General features: G+C 40.9%; 1 protein-coding gene across 4 annotated transcripts in view; it reads right to left on the bottom strand.

Annotated features, from left to right (window-relative positions):
• Positions 1 to 26,810, bottom strand: part of LOC141133205 (C-type lectin domain family 4 member G-like) — a 105,025-nt gene that overhangs the window by 53,905 nt on the left and 24,310 nt on the right. For 2 of the 4 annotated variants that reach the window (XM_073622424.1, XM_073622427.1), the window contains exons 2-4: positions 9,266 to 9,394; positions 6,106 to 6,234; positions 3,100 to 3,156 (exon numbers count right to left, since the gene is read on the bottom strand). In XM_073622424.1, coding sequence (XP_073478525.1) covers positions 3,100 to 3,156; positions 6,106 to 6,234; positions 9,266 to 9,394 — 315 coding nt within the window. Of the gene's footprint in view, positions 1 to 3,099; positions 3,157 to 6,105; positions 6,235 to 9,265; positions 9,395 to 9,474; positions 10,748 to 26,810 lie in introns of those variants that run through there. The other 2 variants (XM_073622425.1, XM_073622426.1) reach the window with 2 other exon arrangements.

Below are 26,810 nucleotides of genomic sequence, written 5' to 3' on the forward strand. Positions count from 1 at the left end.
AAATCCAGAAAGTGAACAGGCAGCAGTTTCAGCTGCCCACAGTTAAAATGGTTCCAGCCAGACTTAGTGGTGGGAGATTTCTGCAGCATTTGGCAGACACAGAATCACAGTATATATAAAATAATATTCAAAGTGGTTGGAGGGAAGCTTCAGAATGGCAAAGTTCCTCTTTAAAGAAGCAATGGACCATTAATGTATATTGTTTATGTAAAATGACATATGTATACAATATGTAAAATTTTTTCTACCTACAAAACATATTTTTCGCACTTTATTTTAAAGCAGTATTAAAGTACAACTAAAGGCAAAACTTTTTTTATTCGTTTTGAATAAGGTGGAGATGGATTAGAACACCTGTCAGTTTTAATTGCTGTCTGTACCCCCGTTAAGGAGATTCACCATCTCTATTTGTCCTGTTTACCATTATCATCGAAAGTGAAAGTAAAAGAAAATCCCAAATTTTGGGGTGTCCCCAGAAAAGTAATAAAGGGTAAATCTTACAATGGGGACACTAGTTCTGGTGTCCTGGGGGTCCACAAAGGATTTCCTTAATTTGCAGAGATTTCCTATCACTTCCTGTTTGGCTATGGGACAGGAAGTGAAGGGAAATCTCCCCAATGGGACACAGATGGTAAAATATAAACTGAGAGGGGTTATGACCCTTCCTTACTAAATCTTTATCTAAAATGAAGAAAAAAGTTTGCCTATAATTCTTCTTTAAACCCAAAAACAAAAGCTTCGTCCAAATCTGCTAGTGTATCTAAGGCTACTCTCTCCTCAAAATGACAATGCAGCTGTCCAAAGATTTCTCCGTTGCTCGTCAATGCATAGTGCAGACACCCTAATGCCCCGTACACACGATCGGACTTTCCGCCAACAAAACCGTGGATTTTTGTTCGAAGGTTGTTGGCTCAAACTTGTCTTGCATACACACGGTCACACAAATGTTGGCCAACAATTCCGAACGTGGGAACGCGGTGACGTACAAGATGTACGACGAGCCGAGAAAAGTTCAATAGCTAGTGCGGCTCCTTCTGCTTGATTCCGAGCATGCGTGAACTTTTGTGCAACGGACTTGTGTACACACAATCGGACTTTCCGACAACAAAGTTTTGTTGACAGAAAATTTGAGAACCTGCTAGCAAACATTTGTTGGCGGAAAGTCCGACAGCAAATGTTCGATGGAGCATGCACACGGTCGGACTTTCCGACAACAAGCTCACATCCAACATTTCCCGAAAATCCGACCGTGTGTACACAGCATTAGACAAAAAGTGTGTTACTGGTTGGATCACTGGAAAAAAAGAAAATGAAAGCAGTCACCGCAGTCACCAGATTTATAGGTTGGCGAGCTGCAACATAATAAACCTTTGTTTTAGAGTTTAATACCACTTTAAGTGGAATACCGTTCTTTTTTTTCTTGTATTTTTGGCTACAGCAGTAAGAGATTCGAGCCTCTATCTAATTTGTATTATCTGTGACCCCATTGAGGATTTCCTTCAATTGTTTTTATGGTGACACATGTCACAAGAACAAGAAGTGAGAAGAAATCTCAACAGAGAGAAATACTCCAAAATATTTTTTTTAATCCTTCTATCTCTAGTTTAAAAAGTGCATTTACTGTTGCCTGTGTTTCTTTGAAGAAATGTCTGCTACAAACCAGAAATGAGGTCAATTACCCATGAATGCTCATGTGAATAGCAATAAAAAGCATGACAGAATTTGTAACCCTTTACTACTCCATCCAAAATAAAAAAAAAATGTTCTGGCTGCAGTTCTGTTTTAGTTATAGTGGATGTAAACCTGAACATTTTTTAATGAAGACTTCTACCTGGTACAGTAGAGGATGTCAAGTCATTGGTAGTTAGTCTTGCTACAAAGAGTTAATCCAGCTCTGAGCAATCCTCTTGTCTTTTTTTAGCAAGATAAAAAACTACACACAGATAAGTTTGTGTCCCCACATCCCCCACTGCTGTGACTGACATCTGATTTCTTTTATCTCATCAACAGCATGAGAGAGAGAGAGTGTTACGATTCCAGCTTTACATTCCTCCTCCTTTCTTCTCCAGCTCTTCCAGGATTGGCTGCTCCATACCTCAGCATAATTGGGCGTGGTGAAGTCATGTGGTGCCTTTCCTGAATTTTGACTGGATGTTACTCAAAACTCAGGAGTGGGAGAGTGTAGAGGTGGGCGGGGAGTCTTGTGACATTATGACTCCGCCCACCGAGCTTCGGTAAAGAGACCCACCAGTTCCAGAGTTTTGTGGGGCTCCTACAGCTGAAGGGGGTGATATTTGCAAGGTTGGGATACATGCAGGAGGCCTGCATATGTATATATACATTAATACTGTGCCATTAGTTTATACTGGATTACACTTTAACATGCAGTCTATGGTAGGTTTTTAATTTAATTTAATTTAATTTAAAAAAGAGAGAGAATGTTTCCTGACATCATCAAATTAGGCAACTGGCATGATAAAAAAATAATTACAAAGCAAACATCATAAGAGTACAGAACAGTGGCAGCTGGTGCTATATTTTTTGGTGGGGCGGCAAATAACCCCCCCCCTCCATTGGACGGTCAGTCGGTCACCAGCACCGCACTTACCCCATCTAGGTCGAAGACAGCGCTTTCTCCAGGTGGCGGCTTCACCCCGTGTCCCCTCGGCTTCACGGAGGCTATCCCTGTGTCTCCTCTACTTCTTCTCCTCCAATACAAGCGATTTTCCTCCTGACCAACCGGGTCTCAAGACAGGCTTCCTGATTGGCCAGGAGGAGAATCAGGAAGACAAAAGCGAATATTAATTCGCTATTGTCACACAACTGGGTGGGTTCAGTCAACTGGGTGGGCTCAGTCGCAGTGCTCTGCACCCCAAGCCCACCCTTTTTTTAGCCAATTAGAGCCCCTGGCTCTAATCATGTGCTTCTAAAAAAAAAAAAATCTCCATTGTAATCCATGTCTCTGGTACCCTGCATGTAGATTAGGGGCCTGGGCGCATTGGATTAGGGGTGCACCTGCACCCCATATGGACGGGCTGCCACAGGTACAGAATTCGATATATCATTAGATATACAGGGTATAATTATGTATACTTTTACCTGATGCCACATTAAGATGATCCTGATTACGACTCAAGTTCCCAGGTTTAGGCAAACCTAAAAAACAAGTAAAAAAACTCCAATCAAAACAGATCAATAATAAAATGTGAACAGGTATAGTTATTTAGTTATTATGTTTGAAAAAAGTCTGATGTTCATCAAGTTTAGTCCAAAGAAAAGCAAAACAAAACCCCCTGAGCAACTGTCAAAAATGTTTATATTCTTACTTTTTAACATTAATTCTGCTTTTAAGGTCTCATCTGCACTGGGACATTGGGAGTTTGACTTTTTTTCAGCCTCTAAATGCCCCTTTATGTTAGTCTTTGTGGTCATGCACATAGATATTACAGACGTATTAGTAGAGGAAACGTGCCTATACTCACATCTGTTCTTTAACCACTTGCCTACAGGGCACTTGAACCCCCTTCTTGCCCAGGCCACCTTTCAGCTCTGTCACACTTTGAATGACAGTTGCGCGGTCATGCTTCACTGCACCCAAACTAATTGTTTAATCATTTTCTTCACACAAATAGAGCTTTCTTTTGGTGGTATTTAGTCACTGCTGGGTTTTTTATTTTTTACAAAAAAAAAGACCAAAAATGTTGAAACTAAGTAGTTTTTCTCCTTCACTGATGTGCACTGATGAGGTGGCACTGATGAACACTGATAAGCTGAGTTGGTGAGCATTGATGGTGGGCACTGTTAGGTGGCACTGATGGGCACTAATAGGCGACACTGGTGGGCACTGATAGGCGGGACTGGTGGGCACTGATAGGCGGCACAGATAGGCGGTACTGATGGGCATTGATGGGTGGCACTGATGGGCGACACTGGGCATTGATTGACAGCAGTGATGGGCAATGATGGGCGGCACTGATAGCCAGCACTGACTGGCATTGCTAATGGGCACTGATTGGTGCCACTTGTGGGCACTGGTGGGCACTGATTGCTGGCACTGTTGGGCAATTGTGGGCACTGAATGGTGACACTGTTGGCGCTATATTGTAATCAGGGCACTGATGATCAGTGCCCTGATTACATGTGTAGCTGTCCCCTTGCGTGGAGATGCCGCTGATTGGATCTCCTCGCCACATGCTCTGTCAGTGTGAGGCGAGGAGCACCGATTACCGGCATCTCTGTGTTTACATTTAACCAGCTGTGATTGGACACAACCGATCACATGGTTAAAGAGGCACGGACGCAGCTCTTTACAGAGATCGGGGTCGCGCTGTGTCTTAGCAACACAGGGCGGCCGTGATCGCTGCGCTGCAAGCCCCCGCGGGCACGCGAGAGCGGCCGTTCTGGGACGTCATATGACGTCGTCCCAGAACAAGAGCCGCACCGCCGTCATTTGACGGTGGGCATGCGGCAACTAGTTAAAATTTAATGCCTAGGTACAATATAACAAAGTGATGGCTGTAGGAGACAATTCTAAGGGAGAAACAGTTTGGTGTGAATTCAACTGAGACATGAACAAGTGAGGGCATTTGAAACCACTGATAGATTTAAACCATTGGCACATCTCTCCCCTTATAGTACGATACAAATCAGTGGCAGCTGGTCCATAATGGGCGCAGGGGCACTGCCCCTCCAGTTTGCATGCGGGGCGCCTGGCTCATAGCGTTCTATTTTTTTTTTCAAGCACATGATTAGAGCCTGAGACTCTAACTGGCTTAAAAAAGGTTGGGCTTGGTGAGCAGTGAACTCACCCACTTGTCACACTAGCGAATCAATTTTCGCTATCTGTTTCTGGCTTCTCCTCCTGGCCAATCAGGACAGGAGGCGGATCTAAAGAAGACCGGGTTAGCCAGGAGGAGAAGCCCTGGAAGTTGCTGCGCCGTGACTCTGAAGAGGTGGGTGCGGACCTGGGGGGGATTTGTTTGCCCCCCCTCAAAAAAAAAAGTTTAGCACCAGCCTCCACTGACACAAATAAACAGTGGGGTTGATTTACTAAAACTGGAGGGTGAAAAGTTTGGTGCAGCTGTGCATGATAGCCAGTCAGCTTCTAAGTTCAGCTTATTCAATTAAGCTTTGGTAAAAAAAAAACAGATTTTGCACTCTCCGGTTTTAGTAAATCAACTCCATTGTCTTAACAAAGTTAACCCTATTTCTGAAGAAGCTAACTGCAAATGCATCAAAATAGAGCAGCCACCTCTGTATTGTGCTACGTGAAAATTGTATTGTATAAGAGTCAAGATTTGTGTTAAAAGCTTAAAGGGACTACACCCTAATGCAACAATTATTGCAAGTAAATATACAATGCACTAGACATGTAACAGTTCTACTGTACAGGTTCAGATTTTATTGAACATTGTGTGATAGCATGGTGTTCAAGTTTTTTTTTTTTTATTGCAAAGATTTTAACGTTCATCAATAAAAATATATGTTTTTATACGGCTAAAGATATTTGATTCGTGTCTGGCACCAAGAAAGTCTCACTGGAATAAATATTGTATATTTTTGGTATTGTAAGGAATGATCACCAACCAATCCATCTGGTAATCAATAAAGCTGTGAAAAGTACGCATGGCCATATGTGTTATTTTTTATTTTATTTTTTGTGTTAAAGCATTGAGTGCTTTTATCCATTTGCAAACTTTTGGCAGAGAAGGCGATTTCTTATGTCTAAGGATAATGCTCTTGATCACATTTAATAATTTTCAACTGGGATATTAGGTTTATAGAAAACACTGCCAGTGGGTCCTTTCACATCTGTTCATTAAGAAAGTTTAAAACAAAAAAATCAGTGATCCTTTCCCAGTAAATTCAGCTTTGTGCACACTAGTTACAGATAGTGTACATTCCCAGAAACATACATCTGTGCACATGTGCCGCTTTATACAAGTGATAGCACATAGCTGCATAATACCATTCATGTCTATGGGCAACTGTATGAAGCACCAGGAGCTCCAGAGCACCAAAATACTCTACTGCGTTTACATTAAACTGGAGAATGCGCCAATGAGAATGAGCCCCAACAATAGAAATAATATTAATTATCATCACTTTTTAGGTGAAGGCCTTCCATTTTGCCAGTGGTATCGATCTTCTTCTCTCGGGCTGGTACAGCTGGCGTCCTGCTAAGGTTACTTGCATTCTCATAATCATCTTCATCATCATCGACTATGCTGAATGCTGATGATGAACAGACATTGGGAGAAATGTATCATTTTAATTAGTGACCCGTTTAGATATACAGCAAGCTGCCATTCATTTAGCAAAGTCTATGCAACAGTTTGTGTGTGTGTATTTGCAACCCCTGTACTTGAAATCCTGCACAACTGAGACAGGATTGCAAAGGTCTGAGGAAGACTTAGTTAGGTTTTGTCCAACACTCTACTTTAAGCCGAGACACAATTTCCCCCTAAAGTGCTGGCAGCACTAGGGTTGTTGGTTCGAATCCCAACCTTGGCATTTTCTGCCTGGAGTTTGCATGTTCTTCCTGTGCCTGCATGTGTTTCCTCCAGGTACTCCGGGACATTATATTAGATTGTTTGAAGTGAATTCATATTTGAAATATTTGCAATATATTTAATCATTTATGTTTTAGTACTTAGGTACCTTTTTGATTCAGCATTTGCACTTTGGTATCACATTGGTCATTTAAGATCTCCAATAGAGATACTTATATATAGGGGTCACACACTATTCAGTACATATATTGTCACTTTATTTGTTATCATTAGAATTTAAGTACAGTTTCCTAACTGACCCTAATCTCTCCCTATTTATCTGCTTTCCCTATCCTTTCCTTACAGCAGGTTCTAATACACTAAGAATAGTTGCCCTGTGTCCCCCCTTTTTTAATGAGGATGCTGGCCTATCCAAATGCTCCCTTACTGGCCCTTTTAAGCCTTCTGTCCATAGTTTGAAGGCCATTCAGAGCAATATGGTTTAAAAAAATTCTCCCACACAAAAATTCACATGGACTGTGTACCTGGATCCTACAAGATTTGATTCATACCCATGGTGGTGGTGAATCCAAATCTCATACCTATTTATTATTTACAATAAAAGTTTGAAAAAAATCTTGTTTGCTTGTATTATTTTTTCAATTTCATTTATCACGTCTTTGGCTACATGCAGTATTTCCTCTTTGGTATTTTAGTTTTAAAGAAAAGCACTACCCAAGGACCTGTTTAAATGTATCTTTTGAGAAGTTTCCAACAGACATAAGGAATCCTGTAAACAGGCCTCGAAGGGGAATTGACTTTAGTCCAGTAATGCTTGCTGTCTTGCTGAATCCAAACTTATTTCAAGGTTTTGATGAGCACTGAGCCTTGGGATCTAAAGTATGTGGCGGAATTTAAATGGGAACCATTCTACATTTGTGAGCTGTATGCCACATAAAGAACAACTTTATTTGCTTTTTAAAATAAAATAAAATTAAAATAATATCAGTACCTTCAGCATTTAGGGATTTAAATGCTTTTGATCTAAACAACTTTCCTATCCAGCCATAAGCCTCAGTTCACATTAGTGCAGCTGCGATTTGATCCAATTTTCTGTGCAATTTTCATTGTAGTCTATTTTTTATGGGTTTTTGGCACGTGTTTTATGTGTTTTTCATGCAGAAGTATTTTTTGTAGGAGAAGAAAACTATACAAAACTCAAAAACAAATTTTGGATTTCTTTTTAAATGGGCACAAAATCGCACTGCATCGCACTAAAGTAGCAATAGCAATGAGCACCATCGAAATTAATGTGATTTTTATTTTCATGTGATTATGTGCGACCCAAGTCTAATCTAAAATTGTTTTTTCATAGAAATGTTGTTTCCACGTGTACTTGCTACCATATTTTAGGTTTTATTTTAAAAAAATGTTATTTAGCTTCAGTGTCTGTAACAATACACCTTCCCAGTCTACAGCACTTGGTATATTTCTTAAACAGTGAACGCGACATTCATCAATCGTGTACTGCAGGTGGATCAATCACTGTTGTTTAAAGCAAATGCACCAAGTGGATTTATCTGAAGTGAATACGAATTTGTTGACTGTCACATTCCCTGCATTACTAACTATAACCCATTTTCCCTGAAGTCATGTATTAAACCAAAAATGACTGTTCCTTGAAAGAAGGGGCATGTGACCACTTTTTCCCAAAGGTAACATCTTTTGTGCTAAATCCACATTGATATATTTTTTTGATACATTTTTTGGACTAAGGCCTCGTTCACATGGGCATATCTAAGTGTACACCCATGCGAGGGCTGTGTTTGCCTGCATGGGGTGCATAGGTGTTCCGTGCATCCATGTGAAGGCAGTCCCATACATGCTTATTGAGACACAACGGCTGCACAGATCTAGTTGCTGCTCTTAATTCGACATCCATGTGGGTGCGGGTGTTTGTGGGTGCGTTCAGACTCTGTCTGCATTCAGAGACATGCACCCGCACACACCTGCACCAACACAAAGGTCAAATTGGGAGCAGTGGCTGTGTCTCAAAAATAAAATATTAATAGTGAGCGCTATGTACATTATTACACAGCTGCTAGCAAAAAAGGTAATATACGAAAACCTTCAAAATAAGCGTAAAATATATGCAGCGCTATATATGTGCAAAAAAATAATAGTCCACAGAAAAAAGTATAGACAGTCCCTCTGTATCATGTGTTAAACAGAATATATCCTCCTGTGTTTCCAATTGACGCATGTGCAACTGCTGCGTCCCCATAGACATGAAAAGGACTGCCTACATGTGGATACATGGAACACCTGTGCATCCCATGCAGGCAAACACGGTCCTTACATAGGCGTTTATCACAGAGGTAGAGAGAGTATAAATAAGAGCATTTTCTTAATATTTTGTCCTTAGAAACAGAAATGAAGCCAGATAAAAGGGTCAGCCTCTTCCCTGTTTGGCCACCAGATATTTACAGTTAAAAATGGCAACATAACCAACAGATGCCATCAACCAGTAACTGCCACTTCTGTGTAAATGTAACTGCCACTTCTGTATACTGAGACTCATGCGAGCAATTGCTATCAACCAGTTAAAGTAGGACTAACATACATAGTCCTGCTCAAAAAACTGCAGTCGGAAAAGAACATTGCAATAGTCAGTAAATACCAGTATCCAAGGAAGAAGCACCTGGATTTGTGTAAGCATTAATTGTAAATTTATATAAAGGATTCATAATAATAATATTAATAATAATAATTACATTTTAGTTGCAGATCTTCCTTCATGCATGTGTTGCCGATCTTCTTCTCTCGTTTTGGCACAGGTACTGCTTTGGTAATGTCGCTCACATTCTCATAATCATCTTCATCGTCATTCACTATGCCGCATGCTGAGGATGAACACACATTTGCATTATTTCTCCTAACGATATCAGCTGGAGAAGTTTGCCAATTCAGTAATCCATGTTACCTTTTTTCTGTTGTCCTATTGAGTAAACGTTCTGCATTCTGTAAAGGGTGTTCTTACCACACTACCAGCACTAACTTAACACACTATTAACACCCTATGTATATTTTCAGAAATACAGCTATCTATTATCAGAGCTCTACTGTCCTGTTCATACTCTATTCCTATAACCATGCAACTGACTTGTATGAATTACTGACACCCTATATACTTTTACAAAAGTGCGAGTACCTATGTATTATTGCTCTACAAACCTCTACATGCTATACATGCTATACCGTAGCCTATAAGATACATGTACTCTTTGGTACCCTACACATGGCCACAAAATATTCCAGTTTACACTGCCAGCACTGTACCAAGCTGTCCACAGCCTAAGTTCTCTATAGAACTGTCTATTATGTAAGCCTTCTGCAAACCTTTCCAAACTAGCAGAGCTAAAGGTCTGTCCACTGTAGCAACATACTCTATGCCCTTCCAAATGATCAACACTCTATGGACTGCTCAATTCTATCAGCACTCTGTACACCACTCTACTCTATCAACATTCTATAGAATACCCAACTGACAGTCTCTAAACTAGTCAAGTCTTAGCACTCTAATGGCTACTCAACACTATTAGCATTCTATAGACCACCTTATTGTATAGGCCACTCTATTCTACCAACACTTTGTCGTTCCACAGGATCAGGGATTCTGCATACTCAATGTTCCAGTCTACACTATCAGCATTCTATAGACTATTCAACTCTATCAGCACTCTAAAGCCTATTCGACTCTACCAACACTTGATAAACAAATCTTTCAGCACTTTAAAGAGTACTCCACTTAATCACCACCCTTTAGACCACCCTATTCAATCATCAATCTGTAGTCCCATAGGATCAGGGATTCTATGTACTCAATCTTCCAGTCCACACTATCAGCACTCTATAGACTTTTTAACTCTATCAGCACTCTAAAGACTACTTAGTTCTACCAACACTAATCAAATCTTAACGCTCTATAGACTACTCAACATTATCAGCACTTTATAGACCACTCCACTCAATCAGCGCTCTATAGACTACCCTACTCTATGGACCACTCTATTTTAACACCATTCTAAATTCCCAGGGATTGCACACTCAGTATTCTAGTCCATGACATCAGCATTATATATATAAATGTTTAGCATCCACGGAGCTCCCAGCGCCAGTCTAACGCTTTAGAGATTGTGTGCATGTTCTTTATAGACTTCTGCATTCTATAAGCATCCTGTGGACCCACCCACTCTGTTTGCACTCTTCTTTGAAATCAGCTTGATTTCAGACTTACATATTAAATGCCACCCAACAAATATTCCTCTATCTTCCCACCAAAGTTTAACGAAGCGGATCTGAACACACCCAACCAGAAAGTCCCCAGGGATGGTTATTTAGAGAATCGGTCCAACACCAATGAAGTCACAGCCTACTTCAGTTTGTCTTCCTCTTCTCTCTTTCTCTTCTTGTTTCTGAAATATTTACTTCTGAACCACCATTTATCATTAAAGAACTCAAGAGAATTATCAACTGTTAGCAGCAGAAAAAAAACACTCAATTTACAGTTCATTTGTCACAAGTGCACAAACTTTGTGAATTTTTTTTCTCTGAGGTAGAACTGAGGTGAAGGCAGAGATTCATGACTAAAACCAAATTAATGCATATTTATATGCTATTAAACATTCTTCCATACATTTTGTCATGGATGGGCGTACTGGGACTACAGGGATAGGAGGGGCCATTGGGCCAGGCTGGGACCAAAAGTAGGCCTGGGCACTTTAGACAGAGCTGACAATTTTTCCAAGGACTGTGGAGGGGGCAGTGGGTGGGGGCTTGGCGGGAGTTCACGGGGGGCGGTTGGTGATGGGATATTAATGGACTCGGTCTTCCGCACTGTAATGTAAAGGGACACTGTAATATAAAAGGGACTGCACTGTAAAAGAGAAACTTTATATCACAGTACCCCTTTGCATTACAATGCACCTAGCAATCACAGCCCCCCATCACAGTGCCCCTTGCAGTCATGCCCTCCCCTTTTCACTCTAATATTAGTGCCCCCTTTTACTTTCTGCCTCCCCTGCACAGTCCTACCTTTGGCAATAAGCAATCATAATGTGTAAAAAAAAAAAATCCTGATCACTTCCCCAGAGTAGTACAATGTTACTATGGTATCATTATATTGCTCTGGTAACTCAGTCTTAAAAAAATCATGGAAAAAAAAAAAGTAATAAAAAATGTAAAAATTTTTTTTTTTATTCGTACTGTCACCAGTCAATGTCCCTGATCACTGCCACAACAGTTATATAATGATGCTTTACTGCACTGGTGACAGTATGTAAAAAAAATAAAATAAAATAACAATTGTGAAAAAAAAAAACATTTCAACCGCATTAGAAAACATTTCAACCGCATTAGAAAACATTTCAAATGAGATAATAAACATTTCAACCGTTTTAGAAAACACTTCAACCGCATTAACCACTTGATGACCGCCTCACGCCGATGTACGTCGGCAAGGTGGCACGGACAGGCAAAATCACGTACATATACGTGATTTGCCTTCCGCGGGTGGGGGGTCCGATCGGACCCCCTCCCGGTGCCCGAGGCAGTCTTCTTTTGTCCCACGGCGATCGGAGGTGAGGGGGAGGCCATCCGTTCGTGGCCCCCCCCTCGCGATCGCCGCCGGCCAATCGAATCATTCCTTTGCTGCTGTATGCTAAACAGCAGCAAAGGAAATGATGTCATCTCTCCTCGGCTCGGTAATTTCCGTTCCGGCCCGTGGAGAGAAGACAGGTATGTGAGTGCACAACACACACACAGTAGAACATGCCAGGCACACAAAACACCCCGATCCCCCCCCCCGATCGCCCCCCGATCCCCCCCCAATCACCCCCCCCCCCGTCACAAACTGACACCAGCAGTTTTTTTTTTCTGATTACTGCATTGGTGTCAGTTTGTGACAGTTACAGTGTTGGGACAGTTAGTATTACCCCCCTTTAGGTCTAGGATACCCCCCTAACCCCCCCTAATAAAGTTTTAACCCCTTGATCACCCCCTGTCACCAGTGTCGCTAAGCGATCATTTTTCTGATCGCTGTATTAGTGTCGCTGGTGACGCTAGTTAGTGAGGTAAATATTTAGGTTCGCCGTCAGCGTTTTATAGCGACAGGGACCCCCATATACTACCTAATAAATGTTTTAACCCCTTGATGGCCCCCTAGTTAACCCTTTCACCACTGATCACCGTATAACTGTTACGGGTGACGCTGGTTAGTTTGTTTATTTTTTATAGTGTCAGGGCACCCGCCGTTTATTACCGAATAAAGGTTTAGCCCCCTGACCGCCGGCGGTCATATGCGTCGCCCCAGGCAGCGTCAGATTAGCGCCAGTACCGCTAACACCCACGCATGCAGCATACGCCTCCCTTAGTGGTATAGTATCTGATCGGATCAATATCTGATCCGATCAGATCTGTACTAGCGTCCCCAGCAGTTTAGGGTTCCCAAAAACGCAGTGTTAGCGGGATCAGCCCAGATACCTGCTAGCACCTGCGTTTTGCCCCTCCGCCCAGCCCACCCAAGTGCAGTATCGATCGATCACTGTCACTTACAAGGCACTAAACGCATAACTGCAGCGTTCGCAGAGTCAGGCCTGATCCCTACGATCGCAAACAGTTTTTTTGGTAGCATTTTGGTGAACTGGCAAGCACCAGCCCCAGGCAGCGTCAGGTTAGCGCCAGTAGCGCTAACACCCACGCACGCACCGTACACCTCCCTTAGTGGTATAGTATCTGAACGGATCAATATCTGGTCCGATCAGATCTATACTAGTGTCCCCAGCAGTTTAGGGTTCCCAAAAACGCAGTGTTAGCGGGATCAGCCCAGATACCTGCTAGCACCTGCGTTTTGCCCCTCCGCCCGGCCCAGCCCACCCAAGTGCAGTATCGATCGATCACTGTCACTTACAAAACACTTAACGCATAACTGCAGCGTTCGCAGAGTCAGGCCTGATCCCTGCGATCGCTAACAGTTTTTTTGGTAGCTTTTTATTGAACTGGCAAGCGCCAGCGGCCTAGTACACCCCGGTCGTAGTCAAACCAGCACTGCAGTAACACTTGGTGACATGGCGAGTCCCATAAGTGCAGTTCAAGCTGGTGAGGTGGCAAGCACAAGTAGTGTCGCGCTGCCACCAAGAAGACAAACACAGGCCCGTCGTGCCCATAGTGCCCTTCCTGCTGCATTCGCCAATCCTAATTGGGAACCCACCGCTTCTGCAGCGCCCGTACTTCCCCCATTCACATCCCCAACCAAATGCAGTCGGCTGCATGAGAGACATTTTCTTTATGTCCTCCCGAGTACCCCTACCCAACGAACCCCCCCCAAAAAAGATGTTGTGTCTGCAGCAAGCGCGGATATAGGCGTGACACCCGCTATTATTGTCCCTCCTGTCCTGACAATCCTGGTCTTTGCATTGGTGAATGTTTTGAACGCTACCATTCATTAGTTGAGTATTAGCGTAGGGTACAGCATTGCACAGACTAGGCACACTTTCACAGGGTCTCCCAAGATGCCATCGCATTTTGAGAGACCCGAACCTGGAACCGGTTACAGTTATAAAAGTTAGTTACAAAAAAAGTGTAAAAAAAAAAAAAAATATATAAAATAAAAAAAAATAGTTGTCATTTCATTGTTCTCTCTCTCTCTATTCTCTCTCTCTATTGTTCTGCTCTTTTTTACTGTATTCTATTCTGCAATGTTTTATTGTTATTATGTTTTATCATGTTTGCTTTTCAGGTATGCAATTTTTTATACTTTACCGTTTACTGTGCTTTATTGTTAACCATTTTTTGGTCTTCAGGTACGCCATTCACGACTTTGAATGGTTATACCAGAATGATGCCTGCAGGTTTATGTATCATCTTGGTATCATTCTTTTCAGCCAGCGGTCGGCTTTCATGTAAAAGCAATCCTAGCGGCTAATTAGCCTCTAGACTGCTTTTACAAGCCGTGGGAGGGAATGCCCCCCCCCACCGTCTTCCGTGTTTTTCTCTGGCTCTCCTGTCTCGACAGGGAACCTGAGAATGCAGCCGGTGATTCAGCCAGCTGACCATAGAGCTGATCAGAGACCAGAGTGGCTCCAAACATCTCTATGGCCTAAGAAACCGGAAGCTACGAGCATTTTATGACTTAGATTTCGCCGGATGTAAATAGCGCCATTGGGAAATTGGGGAAGCATTTTATCACACCGATCTTGGTGTCGTCAGATGCTTTGAGGGCAGAGGAGAGATCTAGGGTCTAATAGACCCCAATTTTTTCAAAAAAGAGTACCTGTCACTACCTATTGCTATCATAGGGGATATTTACATTCCCCGAGATAACAATAAAAATGATTAAAAAAAAAAAAAATGAAAGGAACAGTTTAAAAATAAGATAAAAAAGCAAAAAAATAATAAACAAAAAAAAAAAAAAAAAAAAGCACCCCTGTCGCCCCCTGCTCTCACGCTAAGACGAACGCAAGCGGCGGTCTGTCGTCAAACGTAAACAGCAATTGCACCATGCATGTGAGGTATCGCCGCGAAGGTCAGATCGAGGGCAGTAATTTTTGCAGTAGACCTCCTCTGTAAATCTAAAGTGGTAACCTGTAAAGGCTTTTAAAGGCTTTTAAAAATGTATTTATTTTGTTGCCACTGCACGTTTGTGCGCAATTTTAAAGCATGTCATGTTTGGTATCCATGTACTCGGCCTAAGATCATCTTTTTTATTTCATCAAACATTTGGGCAATATAGTGTGTTTTAGTGCATTAAAATTTTAAAAAGTGTGTTTTTTCCCCAAAAAATGCGTTTGAAAAATCGCTGCTCAAATACTGTGTGAAAAAAAAAAATGAAACACCCACCATTTTAATCTGTAGGGCATTTGCTTTAAAAAAATATATAATGTTTGGGGGTTCAAAGAAATTTTTTTGCAAAAAAAAATAACTTTTTCATGTAAACAATGAGTGTCAGAAAGGGCTTTGTCTTCAAGTGGTTAGAAGAGTGGGTGATGTGTGACATAAGCTTCTAAATGTTGTGCATAAAATGCCAGGACAGTTCAAAAACCCCCCAAATGACCCCATTTTGGAAAGTAGACACCCCAAGCTATTTGCTGAGAGGCATGTCGAGTCCATGGAATATTTTATATTGCGACACAAGTTGCGGGAAAGAGACAATTTTTTTTTTTTTTGCACAAAGTTGTCACTAAATGATATATTGCTCAAACATGCCATGGGAATATGTGAAATTACACCCCAAAATACATTCTGCTGCTTCTCCTGAGTACGGGGATACCACATGTGTGAGACTTTTTGGGAGCCTAGCCGCGTACGGGACCCCGAAAACCAAGCACCGCCTTCAGGCTTTCTAAGGGCGTGAATTTTTGATTTCACTCTTCACTGCCTATCACAGTTTCGGAGGCCATGGAAAGCCCAGGTGGCACAAAACCCCCCAAATGACCCCATTTTGGAAAGTAGACACCCAAAGCTATTTGCTGAGAGGTATAGTGAGTATTTTGCAGACCTCACTTTTTGTCACAAAGTTTTGAAAATTGAAAAAAGAAAAAAAAAATGTTTTTTCTTGTCTTTTTTCATTTTCAAAAACAAATGAGAGCTGCAAAATACTCACCATGCCTCTCAGCAAATAGCTTGGGGTGTCTACTTTCCAAAATGGGGTCATTTGGGGGGGTTTTGTGCCACCTGGGCATTCCATGGCCTCCGTAACTGTGATAGGCAGTGAAGAGTGAAATCAAAAATTTTCACCCTTAGAAATCCTGAAGGCGGTGATTGGTTTTCGGGGCCCCGTACGCGGCTAGGCTCCCAAAAAGTCCCACACATGTGGTATCCCCATACTCAGGAGAAGCAGCTAAATGTATTTTGGGGTGCAATTCCACATATGCCCATGGCCTGTGTGAGCAATATATCATTTAGTGACAACTTTGTGCAAAAAAAAAAAAAAAAGTGTCACTTTCCCGCAACTTGTGTCAAAATATAAAATATTCCATGGACTCAATATGCCTCTCAGCAAATAGCTTGGGGTGTCTACTTTCCAAAATGGTGTCATTTGGTGGGGTTTTGTGCCACCTGGGCATTCCATGGCCTCCGAAACTGTGATAGGCAGTGAAGAGTGAAATCAAAAATTTACACCCTTAGAAATCCTGAAGGCAGTGCTTGGTTTTCGGGGCCCCGTACGCGGCTAGGCTCCCAAAAAGTCCCACACATGTGGTATCCCCGTACTCAGGAGAAGCAGCTGAATGTATTTTGGGGTGCAATTCCACATAGGCCCATGGCCTGTGTGAGCAATATATCATTTAGTGACAACTTTTTGTAATTTTTTTTTTTTTTTTGTCATTATTCAATCACTTGGGACAAAAAAAATAAATATTCAATGGGTTCAACATGCCTCTCAGCAATTTCTTTGGGGTGTCTACTTTCCAAAATGGGGTCATTTGGGGGGGTTTTGTACTGCCCTGCCATTTTAGCACCTCAAGAAATGACATAGGCAGTCATAAACTAAAAGCTGTGTAAATTACAGAAAATGTACCCTAGTTTGTAGACGCTATAACTTTTGCGCAAACCAATAAATATACGCTTATTGACATTTTTTTTACCAAAGACATGTGGCCGAATACATTTTGGCCTAAATGTATGACTAAAATTTAGTTTATTGGATTTTTTTTATAACAAGAATTAGAAAATATCATTTTTTTTCAAAATTTTCGGTCTTTTTCCGTTTATAGCGCAAAAAATAAAAACTGCAGAGGTGATCAAATACCATCAAAAGAAAGCTCTATTTGTGGGGGAAAAAAATTATAACAATTTCATTTGGGTACAGTGTTGCATGACCGCGCAATTGTCATTCAAAGTGTGACAGCGCTGAAAGCTGAAAAATGGCTTGGGCAGGATGGGGGTGAAAGTGCCCGGTATTGAGGTGGTTAATTTGGCTGTAAATTAGTAAAAGGACGCAAATTTAGTTTGGGTACAGCATTGCATGACCGCGCAATTAGCAGTTAAAGCGACGCAGTGCCAAATTGGAAAAAGACCTCTGGTCCTTAGGCAGCATAATGGTCCGGGGCTCAAGTGGTTAATAAACATTTCCACCGCATTAGAATATATTTTAACCATATTAGAAAACATTTCAACCGCATTTATAAAACATTTCAACTGCACTAGAAAACATTTAAATTGCATTAATAAACATTTCAACCGCATTAGAAAACATTTCAACCGCAATCTTTTAAAAATTTCAACCACATTAGAAAACATTTCAACCGTATTAATAAACATTTCAACCGCATTAGAAAACATTTCAACAACATTAATAAAAATTTTACCCGCATTAGAAAACATTTCAACTGCAGTAGCCTCCCTGATGGTTTTCCCGAGTGTGGCTCGGGGTTAAATTTCAGTCCCATTAGCGGTAACCCCGAGCCACACTCGGGATTACATTGCAGGATCCTGTTGCGGCTTTACTTACCTTGTCCCCAGGATCCTGCAATGTCCCCCGCTGTGTCTGCGGTCTCCATCCTCCTCCGAAGCCTCTCTGTGCCAGGCTCCGTTCCCTGCGAGTGTCGCGACGCACGGGGGCGGAGCCTGGCGGCAAATTAAAAAAAATGTAAAAACCATAACACATACAGTACTGTAATCTTACAGATTACAGTACTGTATGAAATTATTTCACATCCCTTTTGTCCCCAGTGCTTTGGCCCATGCCCTGCATGCAGTTTTATGTTATATATACTGTTTCTGCCTGGAAACTGGAGATTGTCCATAGCAACCAAAAAGTGTCCCTTTACGTCAAAAGTGGCTTTAGACCAGCTACAAAACAGCGATAGTAAATTAGAACACTTGCAGAATTGAGCGATAGTGAATCGTGGGGAAATGTATTATATTATTATTATATTATTATTTTTTTAAATTATTTATATTTATTTATTATATTATAATTTATATTTTTATGTTTCAAACTGCATCATACCCGGGATATCTACTAGACTCTTGTTTGGACAGATTTAAGTGTGTTATTGTTAAGAATTACAGGCCTACAATATAAAACGCCAAATTTCCATGTAAAATAATTGTACCGCTTTCAGCACCTAAAATCCGAAATAATCATACCGCCAGGGAGGTTAATAAACATTTCAAACACATTAGAAAACATTTCAACTGCATTAATAAACATTTCAAACACATTAGAAAACATTTCAGCCGCATTATTAAACTTTTTTTTTTTTAAACCATACATTTTTATTTTTTAATGAAGAGTATCATTACAGATATTTGACATTATTAGACATCACTTTAAAGCATTGACCATAGTACTTGTTCAATATATAATGTGAGAAAAAATAAATAAAACAGAAGAAAGAATATCATGTATTGACATCTATTTGTTAGTTAGATCCCGCTTACCGCATACAGGATTAAACTGTAAGGAGGGGTTGAGCAACAATTTAATATTATCAACAAGGATCAAGGAATGTAGTGTTAGATAATGAACTGCATCTGACTCTCATATTATAAAGAAAGTTATATCAAACGCACCAGTACTAGGTTAAAGGCTTTTAAGTATTTAGAAGCTCTAGGATGAGATATCCAGGCTTGCCTTTTGTTTTTAACGGTAATAGTGGACTCGTTTTTATATGCTAGCATTAGTTCGGAATGTGCTTGAGTGTTCAATCTAGAGATTACAATCGAAAGGTTGGGTGCTTCAGTGGATTTCCACAAACTAGTTATAGTAAGCCTTGCTTAAATATAAGCCTTTGGTAAATATAAAGTTTTATACCCAATAGAGCCATAGCAGGAGTAAGTTTAGTTAGGTTGCCAGTGAGATTTATCGATAATTTATATGGGGTCAGGTACCATCTGTTTAAAATGTTCTGTATGTTGTCCCAATGCTCTATACAAGAGGAGGCTTTACTAGCTATCTGTATGGCTTTCTGCCATTAGTTCCAAGAAAATTATTGACTTTAAACCTTCTCCCATTTTACCATATAAGAGTTTTTATTATTATTTGAATGGGGTGTTAATAGTTTATACAGAAGGAAAATTCCTTTCCTCTTATGATTATGATTAGTAAGAAATTGCCAAATTTCCAAAAGAATTTCTATGGATTTGATGGTGTCAAATTTTATGACACCGGGATATTCACTAAATTTGTTCAAGAATATGTTCTTGTGGGTAGACCTTCATACAGATTATGCCCTGTTGGATCCAGCTACCCACTGAGTAACGAATTTTACAATAGTCTTATGCCGCGTACAGACAATCGGATTTTCAGACAACAAAAACCGTGGACTTTTTTCCATCAGATGTTGGCTCAAACTTGTCTTGCATACACATGGTCACACAAATGTTCTCGGAAATTCCGAACGTAAAGAACGCGGTGACGTACAACACGTACGACAAGCCGAGAAAAATGAAGTTCAATAGCCAGTGCAGCTTTTCTGCTTGATTCCGAGCATGCGTGGAACTTTGTGCGTCGGAATTGTGTACACACGATCGGAATTTACGACAACGGATTTTGTTGTCGGAAAATTTGAGATCCAACGCTCAAACATCTGTTGTCAGAAATTCCGGCAGCAAATGTCCGATGGAGCCTACACACGGTCAGAATTTCCGACAGCAAGCTCACATCCAACATTTGTTGTCAGAAATTCCGATCGTGTGTACATAATACTCTTGTTAGGATAGGCACCTTGGTTCTGTCTTTCTTGTGTTTGGTTTTAGATAGAATGTGTTTCCATGCTGTTATTGTGGAACCAATGCTAAATTGATTAGATGTGCTAATTTTGCAAAGTACATAACTAGCAATAGTTTAGACACTTAGATCATAGCTTACAGAGTGGCTTCTTTTTTCAATGTTTACCCAAAGTTTGTCTTCGGGGGGAGGAAAACCAGAATTTCATCTGATCCAGTAATGAGGCATAAAAATAGTCTTTAATGACTGGTAGGCCCATGCCTCCTGCGGCTTTGGTGATGGTTAGATCTGAGAACGCCTGAGAACGGTTGTGTTGTGGCACCACCACCACCACCCAAGGCCCAATTTTTATGCCCCTGTTTAACAGGGGCATGTAATTACAATTCTTGATATAATATTTCACAGCAGGGCCCGTTCCTGTGCCCAACAAGAGTAACTGTAAGGGGTTACAGTGTTCTGGTACCACCAACACCTAAAGCCCAATTTTCTGCAGAGTATATAGGGCAGGCCGTAGAGTATATATACTGCTGTTCAGAGTATATAGTGTCTGGAGGCCTAGGGGACCCCCACGGCATTTAAAAAAAAATTTGGGTGCGGGGTTTCCCTTAATATCCATACCAGACCTGAAGGGCCTGGTATGGATTTTTGGGGGGACATCCACGCCATTTTTTTTGTTTTGTTTTTTTAGTATATTTATCTATATTGCCGGGATCCAACAATACATTACAGCCGTGAGCAGTTTTAAATCACACTTTAGAAATGTAATTTTGCTGTGGTATTGTTATAAACATGGGAAATATGCGCTACTTTACAGGCATACTAAGGACACCCCCCCCCAGCACAATATTTAAAGGAATATTTCATTTATTGTTTCACTTTAAGCATTATAAAAATCACTGCTCCCGAAAAAACGGACGTTTTTAAAACTTTTTTTGCATTGATACATGTCCCCTGGACAGGACCCGGGTCCCCAAACTTTTTATGACAATAACTTGCACATAAGCTTTACAATTAGCACTTTTGATTTCTCACGTTCATTTCTCATAGACTTTAACTGTGTTTGCACAAATGTTTTGCCTGTTCGCATGTTCTGGTGCAAACCGAACCGGGTGGGTGTTCGGTTCATCCCTAGAGAGTTCTTTAGGGAGGTAAGACAAAACATACGGTATATTTTGGTTTACTTTATAGTATGATACTTCCCCATAATTATCTAATAATTTCTGGATTGCAGGTAATGAAGATGTAGGGTTAGTTAATGTAGGTATAATATCATCTGTAAATAATTCAATTTTATGTTCGTATTGACCTATTTTTATACCTTTTGATGTCAGGGTTTACACGTATATATTCTGCTAATGGGGGATAGAGGGCACCTTTGTCTGGTTCCATTGGTCAGGTTGAAGCTTTTGGAGATTATACCTGATGTAAATACTTTTGCTGAGGGTTGCGTGTAAAGTGACATTATGGGCGAGTGCATAAAGCCATTGAATCCGAATTTTGTTAATGTCTTGGTGATGTATTCCCAATGCATTCTATCGAATGCTTTTTCAGGATCTAATGCTAGAAGGAGGGAGGGTATTCTTTTGATATCTATTTGGTTAATTGGATTCTCCATCCGTCTGATGCTATCTGGGGCATGTCTTCCCTTGACAAAACTTACTTGGTCAGGGCCTATAAGAGATGTTGTTATTGTTATTAATCGGTTGGCCAAGATTTTAGCATATATTTTCAGATCAGAGTTTAGTAACGAAATGGGCCTGTAGTTCATGGGGGATGATGGGTCTTTGCCTGCTTTAGGTATAGTAATAATTACAGCTTCTAACAGTTCTTAGGGAATATTTTAGAATTTGCTACTTGGTTAAACATTTTTGTCACAAATGGGGCCAAGGTATCAAAAGCTTTATAGTATTTCCCTGACAGGCCGTCATTGCCTGGTGATTTCTTTTTTGGTAATGCTTTGCATTATTAAATCATTTCATAAGGTAATTCATGGGAGCCTGAAAAAAATATCCATGCCAGAAGACTGATGCAGGCATTTAAGAGAACCCATGCTGTAAGACTGGCCAGTTGGGAATCCAGGGGTTGCCCTTTGGGGGGGGGAGGGGACAATGTCAGGAAATGCCCTGCAGAAGGAATCTTCCTCCTGGTGCACATCAGAGAGCGCCGATGCACATTTGCGCACGAGAGCGCGCACAAGTTTTGGCGCCAGATGTCCTATTTACACTGGGCTTGTAAATAGAGTCAGTGCTGTCTGATCTGCAGCTTCCTGTGACCCCTGCTACCTGTAACCTGCTTTGATATCCTGTTCATGTGTTCTGATCCAGCTTGCCTTTGACTATTCCTGCCTGCTGCCTGTACACGACCCCGGCTTGTCACTGACTTTGATCCTGCCTGCTCCTCTTGTTATTACGCTGCCCGCCTGTTGCCAACCAAGCTTGTACTCCGAACTGTCTCTGCCGCTGCACGTGTCCTGGTTTCTCTAACCTGTGTGTGCCTGTCTGTGCTCCCAGCCCCTCAGCACTGTTCCACTGTGCACTGCCTGCTGTGCTGACCCAGTTCCTCTGCTGCCTGCTGTGCTGACATCTCATCCCACCAGTCCTCATTCCTGTGGCTTCAGGAACTCCAGAGCAACACTCCTGACTACCTACCTGTCAGGCACTCATACCATTCTGTACTCTCAGGTCCCCTGTCTGCTCTATCAGGGGCCGCGAGTCAAATACGTAAGGGAGGCCTTCCTCTGCATTACCAGGCTCATCCATAAGGTACATGGAAACATGACACCCACTGACCTACAGTATGTGTCTATAGATAGGTTTGCTGCTACTTATCATAGAGCAGTATTATTTATTCATATAATTTTATATCATTTATTATATTATATATTGTGTATGTTTGTTCATCTGTTTATTTGGTTTGTTAAGCCAGTCTTTTATCTTCTTTGTACATCTAAGTATGCAGGCATCCGGGGTAAAGCTGTCCAGATAGACCATCCTCCTCACCGCCATTGATGTCATCCCTTCCATGCTGCGCTCCACGAGTGGTTCAAGCCTCGCTTTCAGAACGCTCTACTGCAGGGTAGTCTTCCCGGTCACGATTGCAGACTGTAGTGATGAGAGCCGGCGGTGCGGGAGATAGTCTATGTGGACAGCTTTACCCTGAATGCCTATGCCATGTGCCTCTTTTAATCATAAACCGTGTGAGTTGCTAAATGTTGTACCGTCATTAAATGTAACCATATTGCTACACTTAGGATTTTGCTTCTAATTCCCTGTGGAGGCTTCCATTTGTGGATGGACATTTTATGGTTACACAACCTATCACATTGCTATAAATTTTTTATATGGACTATAAACTGAAGGACTTATGAATAAAATGTTGTGGAACAAATCATTTGAGTTTTCATTATTTCTTATGGGGAAATTTGCTTTGATAGACAAGTGCTTTGGATTACAAGCATGTTTCTGGAACAAATTATGCTTGTAATCCAAGGTTTTACTGTACAAGGGAATATTCCGGGATAGTGAAGGCGTGAGAATGAGGAGAGGAGAAGATGAAGGAAGAGAATGGAAGTAGAAAGACAGGATATAAGTAAAGGAGAGAGGGGAAGAGAGGGGGGATTGGGAACTGGATATGGTATTTTATGAATGAGATTATGAATGGTATTTTATGAATGAGTAAAGTATGAATATTTTGTATAATGTTAAAATGAATAAATTTTAAATATAAGAAAACATTTCAACCACATTAATAAACATTTCAACCGCACTAGTAAACATTTCAACCACACTAGAAAACATTTGAGCCACACTAGAAAACATTTCAACTGCACTAGAAAACATTTCAACTGCACTAGAAAACATATCAACCGCACTAGAAAACATTTCAACCACTTTAGAAAACATTTCAACCGCGTTTGAAAACATTTCACCCGCATTAATAAACATTTCAACCACAAGACCAAGCCTATTTCTGACATTTGGTGTTTACAAGTTAAAATCAGTATTTTTTGCTAGAAAATGACTTAGAACCCCCAAACATTATATACATCATTTTTTTAGCAAAGACTTTAGAGAATAAAATGGCGGTCGTTGCAATATTTTATGTCACACGGTATTTGCGCAGCAGTCTTTTAAATGCAATTTTTTTGGAAAAAACACAACTCACTGAATTTAAAAAGAACGAAACAGTAAAGTTAGCCCAATTTTTTGTATATTGTGAAAGATGATGTTACGCTGAGTAAATAGATACTTAACATGTTACACTTTAAAATTGTACACACTCGTGGAATGGCGTCAAACTGCGGTAGTTAAAAACCTCCATAGGCGATGCTTTAACATTTTTAACAGTTACCAGTTTAGAGTTACAGAGGCGATCTTTTGCTAGAATTATTGCTCTCAATTGTGGCGATACCTCACATGCGTGATTTAAACACTGTTTACATTCGCGGGTGTGATTTACGCATGCTTTTCTTTGGTAAACGAGCATGCGGGAATGGCAGCGCTTTAAAAAAAATTTGTTTTTTTTCCTTTTTTTTCTCTTTTTATTATTTTTACACTGTTCCTAGAAAAAAAAATTCTGATCACTTTTATTGCTGTCACAAGGGATGTAAATATCCCTTGTGACAGCAATAGGCAGTGACAAGTACTCTTTATGGAGGGATAGGGGTCTAAACTCCTCCTCTGCACTTCAAAGTATTTAAAACGCCAAAATCTGCATTTTTGAATACCTGAATTTTTTTGAAACGGTGCCGTTGACTGCCTGGGTTACTACATCGGAGATCCGATCAAAGCCAATTCCGGCTTTGTTCTTCCTTCAAAAAATCATTTTGTCACATGACTTCATCAGGGACGACACTGATGAAGTCATGGGATGAAAACGGTAGGGAAAAGCTACACAGAAAATGTCTCTTTTCATTCTGCTTATCCCAATACTTGGCTAAAAGATCCAGTTGGCTAGGTAGGTAGCTGAAAATGTGTGCAGCACTAACAGCCAGTCTGAGAGTCAGTCTCCTTGGAGTTTGACAGGGCTATAGCAGCATATGCCATTCACATTAAGCCTGGTGCAGCTGCCATAAGTGAGTGGATCTGTTGTCTTTTTAGTGTTCCTATTAAATTGTAACACAGGAAATAATCGCAATTTTGGGGGCTTCTGCATTAAGGGCTTATTCACGCCAGGTGTGATGCAGGAATGCATGCAAAATCACCTAACAAAAACGCATTGCCCTTTTGCAGATGCCCACATTAATTCGTAATGGCACCACCATGCATCTAGCAAATATGTGTGTTCTTGTGCCTGCCAAAATGCATGGTACTGCAGTATCATGCATTTTGGTGTGGTCCAATTTTAAAATCATGCCTGCATCTTTTGTGCGCAATTCTCACGCATCGAGCAGTCCACTGAAATGAATGCACTGCCCTAAAATGCAACACTCAGGAACAAGCCCTTCATATCGAACACTTGAAAAGCCACAGTTTTATTGGACTATTTCTTTGTGGCCCATGTATTTTTGTAGTGTGTGGATTTATGTTACAGGTTTGTGTTACAGGTTTGTGAATAACAACGATTTTATTGTATGCAAAAAATTACATATAATATTGACATTGTGTATTCCTTTTCAGAATCTAAGTTAAGGAGGAACTTAACTGTATCTGAGCACCACAAACTGAAAACACTATTTAATTCGTTTTTACTATTCAAAGAAAACTCACCCACTCATCCAAGCATCTCCCGAGTTGCGGTTTACCAAGAGCACATGTTCAGTAAAGTCACTTAAGTTTATTTTAGAGTACACAAATGCAATATATTATCCAAAATAAATAAAAAATATAAAATATAGGGTTGCACAGAGTAAATGGATACCCAATATTTCGCATGTGGGTAGTGTAGGGACAGGTCATCCATCTGTCAGGGACAGGATCAGCAATAGGGAGAGGTTCCAGGTGAGAAGGGAAAAGGGACACGCTATGCATCCTGGAAGCCTCCCTGTTTGGGCGCAGATCAGTCAGGCCACATTCCCATCCCTCGAGGCTGACACGGTCAGCGCATCTGAAACCTGCTACTACACTGTTTGCTGCAACATACTGTGAGTGCGCCAGTCCAGTTGACTTCCTGCTCTGTATTTGTACTGGTTTGAAGTACATATACAATACAATACTATTTCTGCATCTGGACCATGAGTGTTTACTGCCGCTGCAACATGCTGCACCTCCCCACACATAAGTGCCCCCGATGGGTGTGTTTGTATTAGTGTGTGCGTGTGTCTGTGTATGTGGGACTCAAAAAATACTTAAAAAAATTACTGGTGGTTCTTAGTGCTTGAATATTTCTTATTTCTTTCTTATTTATATTACATAAGTGATATAGTGTCTATGTGATAGGTTCTCTTTAATGGGACATTAGGGGTCTATTAAACCCAGTCGACCCACCTGCTTTCCATGGGAGCTAATGGGATGCAGATCGTGCTCCATTAGCTTTTTTCCTGGCTGCAGCAGCCAGAGAAAGTGACAATAGAACCCAAAAGTGACACTATACATGTCACTTCCGGATTCTGTACAGCTTGGAGAGATCAGCAAATGGATGTTCCACTCCAC

The sequence above is a fragment of the Aquarana catesbeiana genome, linkage group LG03 (assembly GCF_042186555.1).
Source record: "Aquarana catesbeiana isolate 2022-GZ linkage group LG03, ASM4218655v1, whole genome shotgun sequence".
Taxonomy (NCBI): Eukaryota; Metazoa; Chordata; class Amphibia; order Anura; family Ranidae; genus Aquarana; species Aquarana catesbeiana.